At 37.2% G+C, this 20,806-nt stretch overlaps 1 protein-coding gene across 1 annotated transcript in view; it reads right to left on the reverse strand.

Moving 5' to 3' along the window:
- CSMD1 (CUB and Sushi multiple domains 1) overlaps positions 1-20,806 on the reverse strand; it is a gene marked incomplete at its 5' end in the record, with an annotated part of 1,589,548 nt that overhangs the window by 453,910 nt on the left and 1,114,832 nt on the right. Inside the window, one exon of the mRNA XM_087418289.1 lies at positions 17,854-17,957. Coding sequence (XP_087274415.1) covers positions 17,854-17,957 — 104 coding nt within the window. The remainder of the gene's footprint in view (positions 1-17,853; positions 17,958-20,806) is intronic.

Raw genomic sequence — 20,806 nt, forward strand, 5'->3', positions numbered from 1 at the left:
AATATTCTGCATGATAGTATATTGACGGATACATGTCATTACACATTTGTCCAAACCCACGAAAAGTACAACATGAAGAGTGAACTCTAACGGAAACTATGGAATCTGGGTGATGATGTGTCCATGTAGGTTTGTCATTTGTAACAAATGGACCACTCTCATGGGAAGTGTTGATAATGGTGGGGGCTGTGCATATGTGGGGGGAGTGGGTATTTGGGAAATCTCTGTACCTTCCTCTCAATTTGCTGTGAACCTAAACCTGCTCTAAAAAAATAAATTTTTAGTATATATATATAGTTCACCAAAGGTACCCATACATTAAGAGAAAATTGACAAGAAGAACAGCATGTATAGCTGAAATAGATTTGGCAAATTTATTGAACATTCCCTCTGCATATCAACGTCCAAGTCACAGCAAATGGAATTTTCAATGAAGCATTCATTATGTATTAACAAAACAGTCACATAGCTGCTGCCGTCAGCCAGTGAAAAGAAACACTAAATCCATTGACTGAACTCAACATACTGACAGAAAAGCATGTTGAAATAGAAAAAGTGTGAGAAAAAAATCAATTCAACCAAAACAAATGTCTCTAATCAAATAGGAAGCTTTGCTTTCAGCAAAGTAGTTTTGAGATATGAACACACGATTTGCCCCATCAATCATATAATCTGTCTATCAATCCAATATTCTCACCTCGGGCATTACAGAATACCTGCTTCTTCAAAAGAAGATGAACAACAGTCACTATAGGGGAAGTAACTTGTGCAATGTTACACACACATTGAAAAAAACAAACATATTTCAGTGAGTGATGTGCAATCACTAAACATGTATTTCTTTTTAAAGATTTTCTATGTTGGAAAGACTGTTCTTTTATGTTTGTTTGTTTTATTTGCTTGTTTGATTTGAAGAGAGATTTTTCTCTCTTCCCTATGCACACATTTTATCCATGTGTAACATACCCAAAAGTGCACAGATCGTAAAGGTCTAGCGTTACTGTCCGCTTTGACTTATGGTTATAAAGCTGTAACATGGTTTCTTCTTTTTGTTAGTTCTTACGAGAAACATCTTTTTACTAGCCTTTTACTTTCAACTTTTCTATGTACGTATATCAGTTTGTCTCTTGTAAGCATCATATAATCGTTTTTACATTATTTTTAACTAATTTATTTATATTTTATCTAATCAGAGAGCTTTGTCTTTTATTTAGAATATAATTAATGATAAAGTTCACTTCTTTTTGTTTCTCCTTTTTTGATTAGCCAATTTTTTTAAATTATCTCTTTTATCTAATAGCTTGTTTCATTTTTGCAACACTTTAAAGATGTCATTCCATTGTCTTTTTACTTCTTTTTTTATGTTGAGAAGCCTTCTATCAATCTTGTATTTGCTTTTTTGAAAATAACATTTCTTTTTTATGCTACTTTTATGATCTTTCTTTGTCCTGCTTTTAGTAGATTTATTATAATGTGCCAGTGTGAGGTTTTCCTTGTATTATCCTGACTGGCTTGTAGAATTTGTTGAATCTCTATCTTGAAGTCTGCTGTCAGTATTGGAAAACTCTTGGTGATAATGTCTTCAAATATTGGTTAGGTCCCATTTTCTCTATCTCTTTCTTTTGGAACTCCAATTACACACATATTTTCTGCACATACACTTTTTTTCCTGCTTCAGTTTAAATATTTTCTACTACACTATTTTCTAGTTCAAACCATATACATTGAGTTCTTTATTGCAGATATTGCATTTTTCAATTCTTAAAATTCCATATGATTCATTGTGATAGAGCACAGTTTTCAGGCAAAATTCTTGATCATTTCATTTATTTTCTTAAACATATAAATCACAGTTAATTATCAAAGTCCCTGAGTGATAACTCTAATATCTGGATATCTTCTTCTTTTTTTATTGTCTGTCTCTTGCTTTTGGATCATTGGGTTCTTTTTCTGGACAGTTCAGATAATTTTTGATTGAATGCCAGACTCAGTGTATAAACCATTGTAGAAGCTCTGTATGTTGCTATCTTCCTCCTGGGAGGATTTGAGTTTTGTCTGGCAGTGAGAGCGACCACCCTGATCCAATCAGTCATTGGATGATTCAAGGCTGCATTTCAGGCATGTTACCTTCTCAGCTTACTCTTTCTCAAGGCACAATCTAGACGTTATGACGTGTAAGTAGATCTCCTTGAAAAGATAGCCCTGGACACCCATCTTTGTCTCCCTAGCACTGTGAACATTCCAGCAGTTCTGCTTAGCTTTCTAGACCATAAGCAGCACATTTCTGCTTTGTTTCTTTGCTTCCAATCCCAGAAAAGCCAGGACAGGGCTACTCCACGAAGGATTGAAGCCAAGAAGATTCAGGCTCACATCCCCATAATTCCCTTTTCCTTGACACCTTGGACCCTCAAGTCCTCACTGTTTTGTTGCCCAATTCAGGGGCTCCCACATCCTGTGTCTCCCAAAACCACCCCTTCTGAGCCACAGATTTCTGTTTGCCATGGTGCCCTTAACCAAGAATCAGCAAATGCTCCTAGGGGCAATGATTTGGGGAGGTCCATCTTAAAGCATATCCATTCTCCCTTGGTTTTTGCCTTCTAAAATCCTGGTTGCTTTACGTTATTCTCCTATGCTTTAATCATTATTGTATTCAGCTTCCGTACCTATTCTCAATGAGAGGTCAGGTCTGATATTTTTGGAAGGAGGGGGATTCAAGTGGTTTATTTTCTATCTGGCTTAGTTTCTTTTCCTTTTTTTGGTTATCTTGGATAATATTCCCTAGACTATGTGAATATATGAAGGGAAGATTGGTCTTATTCTTGGCCATTATAAATAGCTCCTTGTAGCTTAAGTTAAATTCACTCCTTTGGTTTAGAAAAGAAAGAGGAAAGAAAAAGTATCATTTTGTCATAAAGTTTATATAGACATAAGGAAGAAAGGATGCATAACTGTTGATTTTTCCTTACATGCTAATAAAAATTGGCTTTTGAGTCATAAGTCAGTTGAGTGGAGGAGAATGCTTTTTTCTTCTCCTTCTTGGCTTTTACCAACACTGCCTGGAGGTGGAGTCAGCATCCTTCTTGGTCTATATTTCCCATTTCCATTCTCTACTCAATATTGATCCCCCGTTGTCATGACTTTGAGATTCATGACATGAGTCAACTGTACTCCACTTCTCATCCCTGTCATCTCTCTTCATGTAGGCCACTGCTTATTGTCAGCTCTACTCTGGGTAGTCTGAGTGTCCACATGGATAATTCTTGTGAAATGACTCATGGTTCCTTGGACCTTTAACCTCAATGACCTTCCCCTCCACTCCACTGTAAACACTGAAATTGCTGGTCAAATCTTGCACTTTGCTACTCTTCATGATAAAACTCTTAGACTCTTAACCCCTCTCTCGGACCACATCTCCATGTGGTCCTGAGGACGGCTATTACTGGTTTCATCACATTTTACATGCCCTGGACGACGTGGCTGGTGCTCTGGTATACCGTCTCATCAGTCTTCCCAATTCTCTTAAAATCCTTCTATCTATCTGACGATCTATCTGTTCCATTTATTTGACAAAAACTCAAGTTGAGATCAATCCAACAATCTACTCTATCTTCTTGCACATGTGCACTGAAAGTAGACGAAGGATTTGCTGATTTATACTGATACATATTTATGGTCTCCAGATTCCAGCCAGCCACTCAACAACACACTTTTGTCCTGGGCCCTAGTAAACATATTTTCCTTTTCCCATTTCCACTAGCTATTGTCCCAAACCATCACCATTCTTCTCGAGCCCCTTCCAAATCCTTATTTCTCTTGCTCTCAGAAGATAACTTCATTTATAAATATATGAGGGAAAATATTTAAGGCAATCAAAACATGAAAGACCTGCCTCTTAGAATATCCTAAATTCCTCCTTATACCGCCAACCATCCAGTCACTGGAAGTAAAGATCGGGAGTGGTTTCTTCTCTTGCTTTTCTCTCCCTTGACCAATGCATTCATCAACAAGTCATACAAATTATACCTCCTCAACGTTCCTTTCACCTTTTGCTTCTCTCCGTCTCTACTTTCTTATTTGAGGCTATCATACCAATATCATGGAAGTAGCTTCTTAATTCAGCCTCCTGATTCTGGTGTCACTTTCCTCCTAGATATTTCATTTAATTTTAAGTTGTGAAAAACAACTATCATGTAGAAAACTTTCACACATTGAAAAGACTTAGATGCCAAGTTAACTACTTTAGAAATATCTTTGAATGAAAATATTTGAATTTCTTATAGTTCTGCAGTGAACATTATTTTAATTCTGTCTTAAATTAGTCTGTTGATTCACATAAAATTAAATTAGCAGGTGCAGAGCTACATTACGAAGTTCCTTCAATCAAAAGTCAAATTAGGATGATTTGTGTCACTCTAGTTTTAGAATTGATGCCTGCTATTTATTTAACTGCTATATTTATGAAAAGGGTTTAAGATTGCTGTTACAATTATTTTTTAAAATTAATTATTTTAAAATTAATTAATATTTAAAAAATACTTGAAAATAAAAATATTTTTGTGTTTTTTTAATTTTTAAAAATTATTTTAGAATTATTTGAAACAAAAGAAAATATTTTCTTTTTCCTTCCTCTTTCATGTTTTCAGAACTATTTTAATTTGCTAACACTGACAAATGATTTGTTTAAAACAAAGAAGCAAATGTTATTGTTATCGTTTGAAACCACTTATCTGTTTGAAAAAGGATTTTTTTTAATAATTTGTAACTGAAAAATAAAGTAGATGCTGCTTTTGATAAAATATTTTAACAGTCATAATAACACATACGTTTTAACTACTTTCTTTAAAACAGCTTCATTTTTCTCTCAAATTGACTTTACAACACATAACGTTTTGATTTAAACTTAAACATAATATTATTCAAATGAAACACTAACTAAACTGATTTGGTTGTTAGAAAGCTATAATAAAATTTTCTTTGGGGGAAAAAAATGCCATCATACTGGAGGTGCCTAGCTTTCCACGTCCTCTCCCTCCACGCTGGAATTCCTAACCTGTTGCACACATCTTATGCTCCAACCATATTGACCTTTTTCACCATTCTCCAGAAATATTGGCATTTCTTGGCCTCCAGGCTTTGGGCAAACACTGAAATCACTGCCTGCCACACCTACTCTTCCTGGATAACACCTAAGAGTTCTTAAAGACTTTCAGGGTTTTCTCTAGGCATTTCTTAACTTCCTTAGGAAACGTGAGGATTTTCTTCTCTAGGTCATTGTGGAATCCTGCATATAACTCATTTAAGACAAATGTATCATAGGCATCTACTTTAACACCTGTCTCCTGCCAATCTTGAACTTCCTTCAGTGCAAGCTATGTCTCTTTCTCTTTTTATCCCCAAACTCTGGTATATAACATGTGACATTTTTGAAATGATGCACAAATGAAAATATAAATTAATGCTCATTAAAATTCATTAAAAATTTACATGTTTAGATTTCATAGGGATCTTTTCAAATAATGATTTAAATCTTTGTTTTATCTTGGTATACCAAGGACACGGTATTTGATGCTCTGCTATAGCTCCGTCATTAATTCACCCCTAATTTTAGCTAAATTATTTTACCTCTATGTCAGTTTCTTCATCTGTGAAATAACTGTATTAAATTATAGCAAAGAAATCATTCAGTTCTAAAATTCTCTTATCTTCTTGATAGATTTCAGTGAAGATAGAGCTGACTCAGTTCAGTGGTTTGGTATGTCTCATTGCAGTCAGTATCAAAGTTGAACTGAAATCAGCAGTACTTATGACTATAATTTCTAGTAGAATAAAAGAATAACCCAAAACGAAGTAAAATAACTTGACTATGTATTTGTGCCTTTCCTATAACCAGGACACATTGCATTGAGAGAACACCTAAACTCTAAACATGAAACACCTAAATATGAAAATGGGTCAGTGTTCTTTAAACCTAATTGGACCCATATGATGCAATAACTTTACGATGTTTTCATCGCTGGTAATATCACCGTGTATATGAAAGTAATGTCATTTCTGAACAGATCTCTTTGGCCCTGGCTAAAAGATTCAACAGGTCTGTCTTCCGTACATGAGATGTGTTTGCTAGGAAGGGATGGCTAAATCAAACTCTGACTACTTTCACTCAACATAATGCCTACAGAATTTCCCAAGTTGTTGTGTGTGTCAGAGTGTTCCTTGGTGTTGTTGAGTAGAATTCTCTTGTATGAATATGCCATGGTATTTGTCTGTTCACCTGTCGAAGGACACTTACATTCTCTCCAGTTTTTTTGCAATTATGAATAGAGTTACTAGAAACATTCATGTAGGGTAAGTTTTATTTCTATAAAGTAAATATCTAAGAGTAGGATTGCTGGATCATATGATAAATGTGTATTTAAATTCACATGAAACTGCCAACCTGTACCATTTTACATTCCTATTTGCAGTCTCAAAAATTACATAGAGTATAAATCTATGATATTATATTCCCAACAAGACAAAACTATAGTGAAGGAGAACAGATCAGTGGTTCAGGGTTTGATTTTTTTTTTTAGGGTGGGAGAGGGTGTGACTACAAAGTGATGGCAGTTTGCAGGTGATGAAATTGTTCTATATCCTTCTTTCAGTGGTAGTTATACAAATCTAAACATGTATTAATACAAAAATTTGTATTTTACTGTATATCAATTTAAAAAATAATTTGTTCAAACCTGGAGATAAAAAAAGTCCTAACTCAGCATGCCACAAAGCTGTCAAGACATGAAATCGATGCCATGTAACACCTGGACTAAGTTACACCTGCATTCTACGGGCAGGTACCTGAAAGAAAAATCTCGTGCTAAACTTTTAAAATGCTCATTTAAACTACAAATTGGGCAATTGAAAAGTAAATGCTACTCCTAAGTTAAAGACTGGCCTAAAACTGACCTAATTTGAAGTCTTTATAGTTCTTTAATGTCCATAAGTTTCATAGGTTCTGCAGAAAGTGTAGAAAATGCAAAGCTATTGAAAATATATGTTTTAGTTAGCCATTTTCCATAATTGCGTTCATACGGTGTGAGCTAGAGATTAAAAGGGAGAAGTTAAGACACAGTATGTGGTCTGTTCAGGCACCTGGGCAGAAGGATTCCTCTCAGGGATGGAGTAAAATACCTTTAGGAAGATGCAGAGATGCCCTGATACAAATCCTTGGTGAAAGTTGGCAGACACAAAGCTGGAGAGCCAGAGTCATAAGTCAACTGAGTCATCTAACAAACCAAGGCAGAAGGGATTTAAACTCTGGTCATAATGATAATCTTTGGTTTTGCACGTCTTCAAATAAAGTATTGACCAAGCCATGAGAGCAAATCAGCCTAGAAGGCAGCTTTTACGGGCATTCAAGCTTCTCAATCCACCCAGCACCTAGACTGGCTCCTCGTGCATGGGAGTCACAGCTAACATATCTGTTTACAGGACATGTGCCAATATAGAGAGTCAGGACAGGAGGAGAGGAATAGGACTCTGACTTATAAATCAAGCTGACTCTGAGAATAAGCCAGGGCAGTAGATTTATAGAATAAATTATCATATTATTATGTACAATGTTAAACCTGGAGATAATCCATACATATGTTGAAGCTATTACAATTTCCACAACTGGTATCAACATGAAATTGACTCATGCACACATTTCATCCCCATGTGGCAGACTTAGTTCATTGCGCTGGAATCCATTCCAGCCAGGCATCATAGAAGATGATGAGTGACTTACATCAATCATCTGAAAACTCCACTTTAAATTCACTAAACAGCATCAGAATGATAAAGTCTTTCTATATGGAACTGTAGACAAATATCTAATCCAAACTTTGATCTTGCACGTCAAAGAAAAAAGTTTACTAAGGCCCCAAGTGATGTTATTTTATAGGTTTCTGCTGTTGAGGGCAGCCCAGACTACTTTACAAGTATATGGGAGACCTCTTTTCCATCCTCCTTCCTACTAAGCACAAGTATGAACCCTGGAAACGGCACCAGAGACAACCAGTGGAACACTTTGAAGGGAGGTAGAGGAAGGCAAGCTGGTTTTTGACCCCAGGACCAGAGGACAGCACAGTGCTGGGTGTCTTACGTGTGCTCCCACAAACAGAGGACCAACCAGACCCAGTGTTTCCCCACCCCTGACCGGGCAATAGAAGGCTCCAGATAAGCTCACTCCTCTCTGGGATGCAACTGGTATCCCTCTAACAGCACCAAGCAACAAGGGGGATGGAGGAAGGGGCCCCAGCAATATAAATGTCCAAGGGAACCCTTTACCTTCTCCATGGCCTGGGATTCCCTTTTCCAAGGAAAGATACTGAGGCAAACAGAACCTGAGGAAGATACCCAGCCACACCAGTGACCTAATCCAGGAAGACTCTTAGTCTCTGCAGATCGGAGACTGAGACTTGCCTCCCCTCCAAGAGACACCCCGACACCGGCAAGGAAGAATGCAAGCCCTACTGGCACCAGATCAACCAAGCCACCAAGACAACCCTGAAAGGCTTGATAATTAACCTGTCATTGGAACCCCAGACCACAAAAGTTAGCCAAGACCTATGTGCTAAGTCTAACCAGTGTGACTGCTAAAATAAGAGATTTATATAATGCTCAGTGTGTCCTAACATGATAGACAAAACAGCCAGTATATAATCATCCTACCGCAAGCAAGGAAAATCACAACTTGAATGAGAAAAGACAACACCTGAAATGAATCAGGTGCAGGAATGTAAACATTTTGCAAATGTGCTTAAGGTAAGCCTCTAAAGGTGGAAAGATTTTACTGGATTTCCTATGTGGGCTCTAAATGCAATCACAAGTGTCCTCATGAGATTGAGGCAGAGGGAGATTTTAGACGGAAGAGAAGAAAGCAATGTGAACTTGGAGGCAGAGATTTAAGTGATGGGAACACAAGCCAAGACGTGCTTACAGCAACCAAAGGTGGAAGAACCTAGGATTAGATTCTCCCCCAGAGCCTCTGGAGGGAGTGTGGCTCTGTGGCATCTTGATTTTGGCCCAGTGAGACTGATTTTGGATTTCTGGCCTCCAGAACTATTAGAGTTTTAAGTCACCTAGTTTGTCATAATTTGCTACCGCAACAAGAGGAAATTCACACATCTGTAGATAGTTATGTCACATATGTGTATTGTAATACCCAGAGCAACCATTTTGAAAACTCTACAAAGAGATACATTTAAGGACACTATAAATAAATCAAGATGGAATCCTAAAAAAGACAAAAAAAAAAAAAAAGTTGAATTAACCCACTGGAAGGCAAAAAACGAAACAGAGGAACCAGAACCAGAGGAAATAAATAGAAAACAAAGAATAAAATATCATATATTATCACTAACATATCAATAATAATCTTAAACATAAATGGTCTAATTCATCAAAAGACAGAGAGAGGCAGAGTAGATAAAATAATGACCCCAATACATGCTGTTAATAAGAAACACACTTCAAAGTCAATGACGTAGGTAGTTTGAAAGTAAAAGGATGAAAAGAAAGATACCATGCAAATATTGATTATAAAAAAGCAGGATTAGCCACATTAATATTTGATAAAGTAGACTTGAGAGGAAAAAACAATTACTAAAGACAAAGAGGGACACTATATAATGATAAAGAGACTGATCCCTGAATAAGACATACAAATCCTATCTGTATTCACTCCAAACATCAGAACTTCAAAATATGTGAAGCAAAAATAGAGCTGAGAGAAGAAAAAGACAAATTCACAAGTACAGCTGAGGACTTCAGCAGCCCCTTTACAGCAACTAGACAGAAAATCAGCAAAATTACAGAAGATCTGAATAATACAATCAACAGGTCCTAATTGATACACCTGCAACACTCACCCTAACAGCAGCAGAACACAAGTGTTTTATAAGCTTCTGTGGAATATTCACCAAAGTTGACCATATCCTGGGCCAGAAAATAGACCTCAGCACATTAAAGGAATGGAAATAATACTGAATGTGGTCTTTGACCATAATGGAATCAAACTAGAAATTATTAACAAAAAAGCAACAGGGAAATTTCTAAACACATGGAAATTAAACAACACATATCTACATAATCCATGATCCAAAGAGGAAGTCTCAGTGAAACAAAAAAAAATACATAGAACTGAATGAAAATGAGAACAAAAGATATAAAAATATGTGGAATCCGGGGGCTGGCCTAATGGTGTAGTGGTTAAGTTCACATGCTCCACCTCAGCGGCCGGGGGTTTGCGCATTCAGATGCCAGGTGCACACCTACACATCACTCACCAAGCCATGTTGTGGTGGCGTCTCACTTACAAAGTAGAGGAAGATTGGCACAGATGTTAGCTCAGTGACAATCTTCCTCAAGCAAAAAGAGGAAGATCGGCAACAAATGTTAGCTCAAGAACAACCTTTCACACCCCCCCCCAAAAAAAAAGTGGAATCCAGCTAAAACAGTGCCAAGAGGAAAATTCATAGCACTACATGACTGCATTAGATAGGAGAAAATGTGTGAAATGATTACCTAGGTTCCTATCTCCAAAAACTACAAAAAGTAAACCCCAAAAATCAGGAGGAACAGTTTGATAAAGATCAGAAATCAATGAAATTGCAAAGAGAGATAAAAATAGAAAGAAATGAAACAAAAGCAGTTTCTTCTAAAAACCAATATAACTGATGAATTTCTAAGCAGACTGGGAGAGGGGGGAGGAGAAAGAGAGAAATAGGAGGAAACAAAGAAGACACAAATTACCAATTTCAGAAATAAAATAATGGGTATTACTACAGATTCACCAGTCCTTGAAAGGATGATAAGGAAATATTATGAACACCTTTAGACTCATAAATTTGACAAGTTATTAAAAACGGACTAATTCCTCAAAAACCACAAAAAACCAAACTCAACCAAGATGAAACAGACAATCCAGATAGCCATACACTATCATACAAATTGATGTCGTAATTAAAAAGCTCCCCCCAAAACAATCTGCAGACCCAGATGGTTTCACTGGAGAAATCTACCAATCTTTTACAGAAGAATTAACACCAAGTTTTCATAAAGTCTTCCAGAAGATATCAGAGGAAGGAATACTTCCTAATTCATTTAACGAGACCTGCATTAATCTGATACCAAAACCAGAGTAAGTCAGAGGAAGGAAGGAAGGATGGGAGGGAGGGAGGGAGGAAGGAAGGAAGGGAGGGAGAAAGAAAGAAAGAAAACTCTAGAACAATCTCTCTCATGAACTTAGAGACATCCTCAACAAAATACTAGAAAATTGAGGCCAATAATATATAAGAATAATTCTTCTGCACCACAAAGTGGAATTTATTTCAGTCTTGCAAAGCTGGTTCAACTGTCAAAAGTCTGTCGTGTAATTCATCATATGAACAAATTAAAAAAGGAAAATTATATACTTATATTAGCTGACACAACAAAATCATTTGATAAATGATAGGACATATCATGTTTACGAATTGGAAGACTCAACATAGTAAACACATCAATTCTTTCCCAATTGTTCTATAGGTTTAGTGCAATTGTTATCACAATCTCAGCAAGGTCTTTACACATATATACAAGATTATTCTAAAATTTATATGGAATGGCACAGGCCCTAAAATAGCTAAAAATATTAAATAGCTTAAAAAGTCTGACTCCTTAGACTTGACACTAAAAGTACAAGTTATGAGGAGAAAAGTTCATAAATCGGACCTCATCAAAATTAAAAATGTTTGTTCATAGGCGACCCATAGGAAGAGGATAAAAAGACAACAGACTGAGAGAAGATGTTTGCAAACCACATATTCTATTGTCTAGAATATACAGAGAATTCTTAAAAGTTAATGGTAAAAAAACCCGAACAATCCAATCAGAAAATGGAAAAAAGTCATACGGACATTTTACCAAAGAGGATATACAGATGGCAAATAAGCACAAGAAAAGATGTTCAACATCAGTAGCCATCAGGAAAATGCAATTAAAACCACAAAGAGATATCGCTACACAGCTATTAGAGCAGAGGGAAAAAAAAAAAGGGACAATGCCAAATGCTGGTGAAGAAGTGAGAAACTGGATCACTTATACATTGCTGGTGGGAATGTGAAATAGCACAACCACTCTCGAAAACAGTTCGGAAATGTCTTACAAAACTAAGCATGCAACTAACATACAACCCAGGAATTACCCTCCTGGGGATCTGTCCAAGAGAAATGACAACTCAAGTTCACACCAAAACCTGTACACAAATGATCACAGCAGCTTTATTCATAATAGTCAAAACTGGAAGCAATGTAGATGTTCTGCAGTGGGTGAATTTCAAACAAACCCTGGTACATCCGGCCACAGAATACTACTCAGCAATAAAAAAGGAATGAACTTTTGAAACAGAATATCCATGGAATTTTGCTGAGTGAGAAAAGGCAATCATAAAACGTTACACGGTGTATGATTTTATGTATGTAACATTGTTACAATGACAGAATTTTATAGATGCAATACAGAGAGTGGTTGTCAGAGTCAGGGATGGGTCAGGGTAGAGGGAGATGGAGGCAATGATAAAGGGCAACATGAGTAAACTCTGTAATATTGAAAATTTTCTGTGTCCTGTCATGGTGGATACATGAAGTTAATCAGGTATTAAAATTGTGTAGAACTTAACACACCAACACAAATGAATTCAAGTAAAATTGGGGAGATCTGAGTAAGTTTGGTAAATCATATCAATTTCAATATCCTGGTTGTGATGTTTTATTATAGATTTGCAAAATGTCACCATTGGGGAACTGGCTTTGTATTAACACCTCAGGTTCAAAGAGCAGTTAGGCTGCCTGCTGTCTAGGTGACCCTAGATAGAGCTCTGCTTGTCTTCATCCAGCCGATGGAAATAATACTTTTGTCACAAGACAATGCAGGTACAGACTGATTAAGGAGATGACAATTCAAGCTCCTCCTTCCTTCTTTCTTTCTAGTATATTCCATTTCCAAAGATGATTCTGAACACTGCAGAAGTCTGCACGGTTTATTATATTACAGCAGAAATAATAACTATAGTGATATAATAATATCTTCTCTTTGCATTCTACTTTTAACCTTTTTAAAACAATTTTTCCTTAAACATTCCATTATTCACTTACAACAATCCTCTGAGGTTGAAAGGCATAAGATAGGGAGCCAGGCTTGTTGCTCTGTAAAAGCATGCCCCTTGTTGTTTTAAATGCACTTATGCCCCAAAAGAGAGTAACTTCAGCTTTGAGGTTAATTTAATGTCAAAAACACACAATACAAACTATAAATGCTTTTGACTGATGAATCATGGAAAAGAGACACTTAGCTCTTCAGGTTAACAGTGTATAAAGGAAGGCATGCATTTCTAGGCTCCTTAGAGAAAACAGCCTCAGTGAGTCAATACTGGTGATATAATCGGCACAACAGCTGGAAAATGACTCAAGTTTTTCTAGACCTCAAATTAGCTGGAACAAATTCCACCCCATTTCCCACAGGTGCTGCTGTTGGGCTATGTTTTCCTTCGAACTTATGGCTTCTTCTCCATAGTAAGGTTGCCCCCAAAGTCCTGGGTCAGCTTGCTTTCCCAGACACCTCTGAAACAGCCGGAACCCCAAACCTAAAATGCTGGTATCCAGCAGTCTGTCTATTTCCCCACTGATGGGGCTGTTGGAACGGGGCATCTACATGCCATAGGGTGTCCAGAGAGGGGCCTGCCTGGGCCAACTCTCTCCAGGGGTGACAATGAAGGTTGGGCAGCCTCTGCCTTCCCCACTCGCTGACCACCCCCAAAGCCTATTGTTGCCTGCCTCTGAGTCCTACTACAGTGTCTGAATTTCAATAAATATTTCTTCAAAGAATCAAGCAAGAAAGCTTCTGGATAAAGAGTGGGAGAAAGGAAAGCTAACAATGGATAAAGTTTAAGTCAAGAACAGAGCTATAGCATTTGAGTCTGATCTGTATTATCAGATGCACTCATGCTCACAGGCAATGCCATTACGAGGATAATAGGAAGAAAAACAGCTGTGATCATGTGATTCCAGGGTTCTAAGAACCTAAGGGGTATACTTAATTTCTAATTGCGAAAAACTGCTTTTTATCTAGAGAGCATTTAAGTAGCTATCTTTACATACTTAATCCTAACATAAACTGCTCAAGCTTTTCTCCAAAGCACTGAGATATATAGTGATGGACTCCTCTGATAATATCAAAGATATAAAACACGGAAACATCAGTTTTTAGTGTTTTCTTTTTTATGGCTATTCCACAGTCTTTTAATAAAAAAAGAACAATGCCCTTCAGCTGAGGACATGCAGACGACAGCAGGGGGAGGCAGGGACAGTCATATAATGTCTGGGACAGCTTCTAGAAGTAAGAAGCAGTTTCAAGAATAATGGATCAACCAACCATAGAATAACTAGTATCCTTATCAGTTAATCCACAAGTCTAACCAGGCAGAGGCAATACAACCTGCTCACAGATGCCCCTGATCTTGGCTCTTCATCCCTTTAGAGGGATGGACATTGAAAATCTGTAACGTGTGCCTGAAGTCCCCAGGACAGCCTGAAATTAATGCAATCTCCCCGTCACCAATTTCTAACACATGTAGGGGCCAGAGGGAAGCCATGAGGAGCCATCTCTCCAGATACAGTTCTGCTACAAATTAAATTTCAGAAAATTATTAATATATATTCTTGGAAAGATCTCAATAGAGATTTGTTAAGTAAGTCATTCAAGTTTATCATTCTGTAAAAATAACCTGAGTAAATGCATCCATCTCTTGGAAAGATTAAACTATTAAGAGTCCCCTAACATTCAGTTCTTCTCTTTTTGCACCAAGAAAGTTAAGAAAATAAAAGCAATTAATGGAAATTAGAAGTTTTAAAACCATATTTAGGATGAGATAGGTTAAGCTATCTAACTTACCAAATTTCTCCTGAATATCAAGATCCGACTAGAATTCCAAAAGGGAATTCTAGCTCCCACCAAAAGGGAACCTACAAAATATTGAGCTTGAGATGGTCAATATCAGTCTTCCGTAAAGAAGCTTCTTAACTCAAATTGTATTTAAATGTGTATCATGAGATTCAATGATTCTATATACTGTCCAGTATTTAACTATCCCAGCTTATCTGTCATTGCTCCAATTAGATTTTAAACTCCATGCTGAGAATAATGTCTGACATATAAGTAGTCAAAAATATTTGTGATGTGTTCTCTAAAATTACCTGTTTATTCGCAGATACTAGCTGTGATTCTCTGTTTTCTTTTATTTCTTTAATTTTGTGAAGTAAGGAAATGGCTTCTCTCTTCTCTGCTGTAGTTGATTAAATGCCCAACTGATCTTCCTTACATTATGTTTCCCAAAGGGCATCTCAGTTTGATTCAGTTAGCTATTTAGTTTTTCATTTATAGATCTGAGCCATTGAGAGGAAGTTCTAATAACACTATGTCAACATAATACATAGTTTGCCATTGCTCTCTCAACAATAAATAGTATTAAAAAATGGGTGTATGACTTTAGATCTTTAATAGTGACCTAAGGGATTTTATATGGCATTACTTTGCTACGTTTATATTTTATATTTTCCATTTATTTGAAAATTTCTCTCATTTGTTTTAGTGACATCCTTTCTTAAATTAGACACTATGGTAATAACAAAGCTATTTTACGTGCAGCTTATGTTTCTTAACTCGCCAGTGTGTTCATATGCATTATTTCATTTTGCTCCTTACCGCAGGCTGAAAAAGTTTATTATACATATTTTATAGCCATGAAAATAGAGGTACAGAGAGGTAAAGTGACATCCCTTAGGGCCACAGAGATAGTTAATAACAAAATTAAAGCCAGAAACTCCATCCTTGGCTTCCTGGACCCATATCTACCCACTTTATCATTACATATACTGCTCCACACTAATGCCAGGCTGAAAGCAAGCCATCAACACGGAAGCTTGCAAACAATACAGATGCCTGGGCCCCACGCAGCAGGAATCTGTATTTTTAGAAATAAATACGACTTTTGGCTGGTAATCTGGCAAAAAAGAATATCTATTTGGTGACAGTGTGGGAAACCAGGGACTTTCATACACTGTGATGGAAGAGTAAATTGATGTAAACTTTAGAGGGGGGTGGGTCACTGGGAACAATAACCATGTAAATGGGGATACCTCTTACTCCTGAAAGTCCTCTACTGGAAATTTTCCTGAACATAAAACAAGAGTGACAGTGTATTTGTGCAGAGTTGTTTACCACATAGCTGCCTATAAATGCCTGAGAATGGAGTGTTCAGGGGAAAAAAAAGACTATCAGTGAGAATCAGTTAAAAACATGGCCCGTCCATACGTAATGATAAGGAGTATAGACGGTGGAGCAGAATCACCGGGTTTGAGTACCTGCTCCAACATATACCAGGTTTGTGAATTGGGGTAGATCCTTTCATCTACCTAAGCCTCAGTTTCGTCATTTATAAGATGAGGATACTGTTAACCCCTAACTCACAGGATGAAGGTGAGGACCAAATAAGATAATATGTATCAGGCATTTAGCACAGTGCACGGAATATAGGAGATAATCAATAAATATTAGCTACGAGGTTACTAGTGCTATTATTATAATTATTATCATAAGTCGTGGGCCAGTAACATGATTTTGTTATTATTATTAGTAGTGGTAGTAGTAACAGACCAATAAAAACACCAGATAGAGGTATGAACTGGCAGGGAAAGACGTCCCGGATATAACAAATGAAAAGAGGATGCTCCCAATATAGTCAAAGTTCAGGCCCATTAGTTTTCAAAGGCAAGGAGAGCATGTCCAGCTACTGCCCCTTTTAAAATGTGAACTACCTCATGAGTAACTGCTGAACAAGAGAATGAGTGAGCATAACAGCCAGCACTGTTTTTTTTTTTTTTTTTTCCTGGCAGAATAAGTTGAAGTTATCAGGGGCAAGCTTTCTCACAAATAAAGGGCAAACCTCAGCAACGTACAGGGAGACTAAGAAGAAGGCAAAAATCCTGCAGAATGACTTCCACTAGTGAAAGAAGTTTCCAGCTTAGTAGTTTCTTGAGCTGGCTGTGCAAGGTGCTAAAGCGGATGAATACTCTACAAAGACAAGTCCCTTTGAGCTGAAAACCCTGAAGAGCAAGGATGCCACTGGGTCATGTTTTTAATTTTGATAGGACAGGTCTCACAGAAAGTGACAACTCTGTCCTCAAGGCCCTGCACTTGGAAGCAGCTGAAGCCAGCCAGGGTGAAGCCCTGCAGAGCAGACTGTGAGCCCAGGTACACGGGCCAGTGCGGGGATAACTACTCTAATGTGCACAGCAAGGCTGTTACTGTGTTTGCCAGGACTCCACAGACACACTGCGAGTTACCCCAACACTACTCTTCCCACAACCTCTGTCACTTTGGGTTTTCAGTTTTATGGAATGCAAGGGCTTTGGGGAGACATACAGCATTACTCTAGAAAATAATCGTTTTTCCAAAAACACAGATAATATAATACCACAGGGCAGTACAAAGAGAGGAGCTGAGAGGGAGGGGTTGGTTGAGAAACTCACAGTTTCTAATTTCTACTCTTCCGTATATTCTAATTTTTTCTGTAATTTTTAATGATTTGAAATATAATTCATACAGATAAAACACAATCCGGAATCAGCTCTCATGTGAAATCAGATTTAGAAGCTACCAGATTAGCGGGTATATGGCATTTATCAAACATCTGAGTCAGAACAGGAAGTCTGTACCTGATCTCGGGGATACATCCATGTGTGTGCACGTAACTGCAGGTGGGAGGAACGAGGCAAAGGGAAATTATGTACTTACACATACAAGACTGTTCTGGTATCCCCCACTTTCCCGGCATCGCCCACTGTCAGGGTGTCATAGCCTCGTTCCAGTTCAAATTCCTCAAAGGCAAGCTTGATGACCTGAATCAAAGGCAAAATATAATGATTCAGCATTGTAGGAACTTTCCGTGACTTTAAATATTGCAAATATCCAGTTGCAGTATTAATTTTTGCTCCTTAATTCTATTATATTTCAAATAATTTCAAGTTGCTTTTTAAGTAACTATATGGATAACTATATACATTTGAGAGCCCTCAATTATAGAGTTTTATGGAATTCAAAATTGCTATTACTACAAAGATATTTATTATCAGCTCTGAAAAGGAAATTACACTTTAATTCAAATATCTGTCAAACATTTCTTTTAACATTTATAGTGTTTGGAATGACTGAAAGATAACTCAGCATAAGCAAAAGAAATGCTGATTGTAATCAATGAGATATATTTTGAGGACACCTAAAACTCCCTGAAATATTTTAAAGTTACGGATGCACATTTCATGTTATTATCAATATTAACATTAAAAAAAGACTTTCTGAGGTTAGAAAGTTATCTTCTACATTTAACTTTGTAAAGCATTGAAGATTTTTGTTTTTGTTTTTTAAATAAAGAACACTTTTTCCTGATGATCCACACCATGACATCTAGGCAAGACCAGTTTGTGTGTGATACAACAATATGTTATGATTCTATGAACTTCATTTTGTAAAGCACAGGATCCTTTCCCCCTGAATGAAGAAATGCTTCCTTTGGTAACTAATATTGTGATCAGAGGGGAGGAGAGTCAGAGAAGTATTAAAGTTAGGCTAGAACCCTGGGCGACAAGGACAACAAGGAGAGACAGATGGATGACAGATAGGTAGATAGATGATAGATAGATATAGGTGATAGATAGATGAAAGAGACAGAGAGAAAGAAATGATAGATAATAATAGACAGATAAAAGAGATACATAGATATGATAGATGAAAGAGGTAGATAAGATAGATGAAAGAGAGATGGGTAGATAATAGATAGGAAGAGATGGTAGACGAAAGAGAGATAAATAGATAGATGTAGATGACGGAATGATAGATAGATGAAAGAGATAAATAAACGACAGAAATAGAGAGGGGAAGAGAGGAGAGGAAGAACAGAAACCACAATATTGGAAATACATTCTAGTGGGATCTATTGCAGAGTAAGTCTGAAACTTTGGAATCTTGTAAAAAAGTATCAAATGCCTGTTTGTTAAACTTGAAAGAAAGGAGTAAGTGGTACCAGGGGGAAGGCAGGTCTCTGACTGATATCCAATTTGATGCGCACAGTTCGAAGAAGACCAGGCTCTAAACAGGTGCTCTTCCAAGCAATGCTAATGTGGAATACATTAATTTTGTTATTTGAAATTCTTACTAAAATTAGTGATATAGCTATTATAATTTATTTAAAAAATCTACTCTTTCAAATTGCAGTGTTTGTATGAATACGTTATTTTAGCAATCTGATTTGAAACAGGTGTAGAGGTTGATAGCTATTGCAAACAAGTAGAAACACTGCATATGAAGCCTAATGCCTGAGGATGGTTCTATTTCAATTTTTTTCTTTCTCATGGGTTGATTTGTAAGTGAGCATGGTCCAACAAGAAGAGAATAAAAGAACTAAAGCTTCATCATTGAGACCTGGAGGTTCCTATCATCTCTTGCCACATTTACTCAGTCCTGTCTTGCGTAACAGCCTGCACCGAAGCAATGATAATCCCTTAAGGTCTGAGGGTCATGGTTGACCAATTTGTGATGAGTCACAGGTAGGGGGTCTTGCTACATAAATGTGCTTTCATTTGGGGTGTAAAAATAGCCATTTTGTAATTCTTTCAAGCCAAGGTAAATGGTGTTAGAGAGGTTTTTTTTGGTGTTAAGTCTTGACAATCTGCAGAGGCTGCTGTCACAGGACAATCTTTGCTCCATGCTGTCAATGCTCCATAGAAAGAGAAATGTAGACCCGGTCTTGTGCAAATTCAGCACAGTAAGAGATTAACAACAATAACTAATAATAAAATAGAACAATTATGACAATATAGTGTAATAAAAATTACCATAGATCTTAATAACCTCAGCATAGGTTTTTTTTTTTTTTTTTTTCCTTATTAAGTCTAGAGCTTTCACTTTTTCACTTGAAGCATTTTACGGCTTCTCTTTGGCACATCCGAATTGCTGCCACCATCACTAGTCTTGCCCTTTGGGGCCATTATTAAATGAAATGAAAGTGACTTGAACACAAGCACTATGATACCACAACAGTGGATCTGATAACTGAGTTGGCTACTAAGTGACTAAGCAGCGGGTAGTGTTTACAGCATGCATCTACTGGACAAAGGGATGATTTGTGATTGATTCACATTCCAGGTGGGACGGAACAGGTTGGCTCGAGATTTCATTGTGCCACTCAAAATGGTGCACAATTTAAAACTTGTGAATTGTTTATTTCTAGAATTTTCCATTTAATATTTTTGGACCGCAGATAACTGAAATTGTGAAAAGCAAAACCACAGACAAGAGGGGACTATTGTATTTGCAGTACAACAACAAAGAAAGACTAAACAGCTCACTAGGGAAAGTAAGCAAACTCGAAGCAGTGATGGAGGAATGTTAAAAACGGTTTACCGTGTAAAATGAAAGAACAAACCAGTGACATCGCCAAAAGAATTTCATTAATCCCTGAAAGAAAGCAACCAAGGAATCATAGCATTTTTTAGAAAAGTATTGAAACATATTCTGAAGTGGAGGAAAGAGTATAGGAATTTATTAAAAATGAGAGACTGGGGGCCGTTCCCGTGGTTTAGCGGTTAAGTGTGTGCGCTCCACTACTGGCCACCCGGGGTTTGGATCCCCGGTGCGCCCCGAGGCACGGCTTGTCAGGCCATGCTGAGGTGCCATCCCACATACAGCCACT

This window comes from Ceratotherium simum, chromosome 28 (genome assembly GCF_057802395.1).
Source record: "Ceratotherium simum simum isolate JZ-2026a chromosome 28, ASM5780239v1, whole genome shotgun sequence".
NCBI lineage: Eukaryota > Metazoa > Chordata > Mammalia > Perissodactyla > Rhinocerotidae > Ceratotherium > Ceratotherium simum.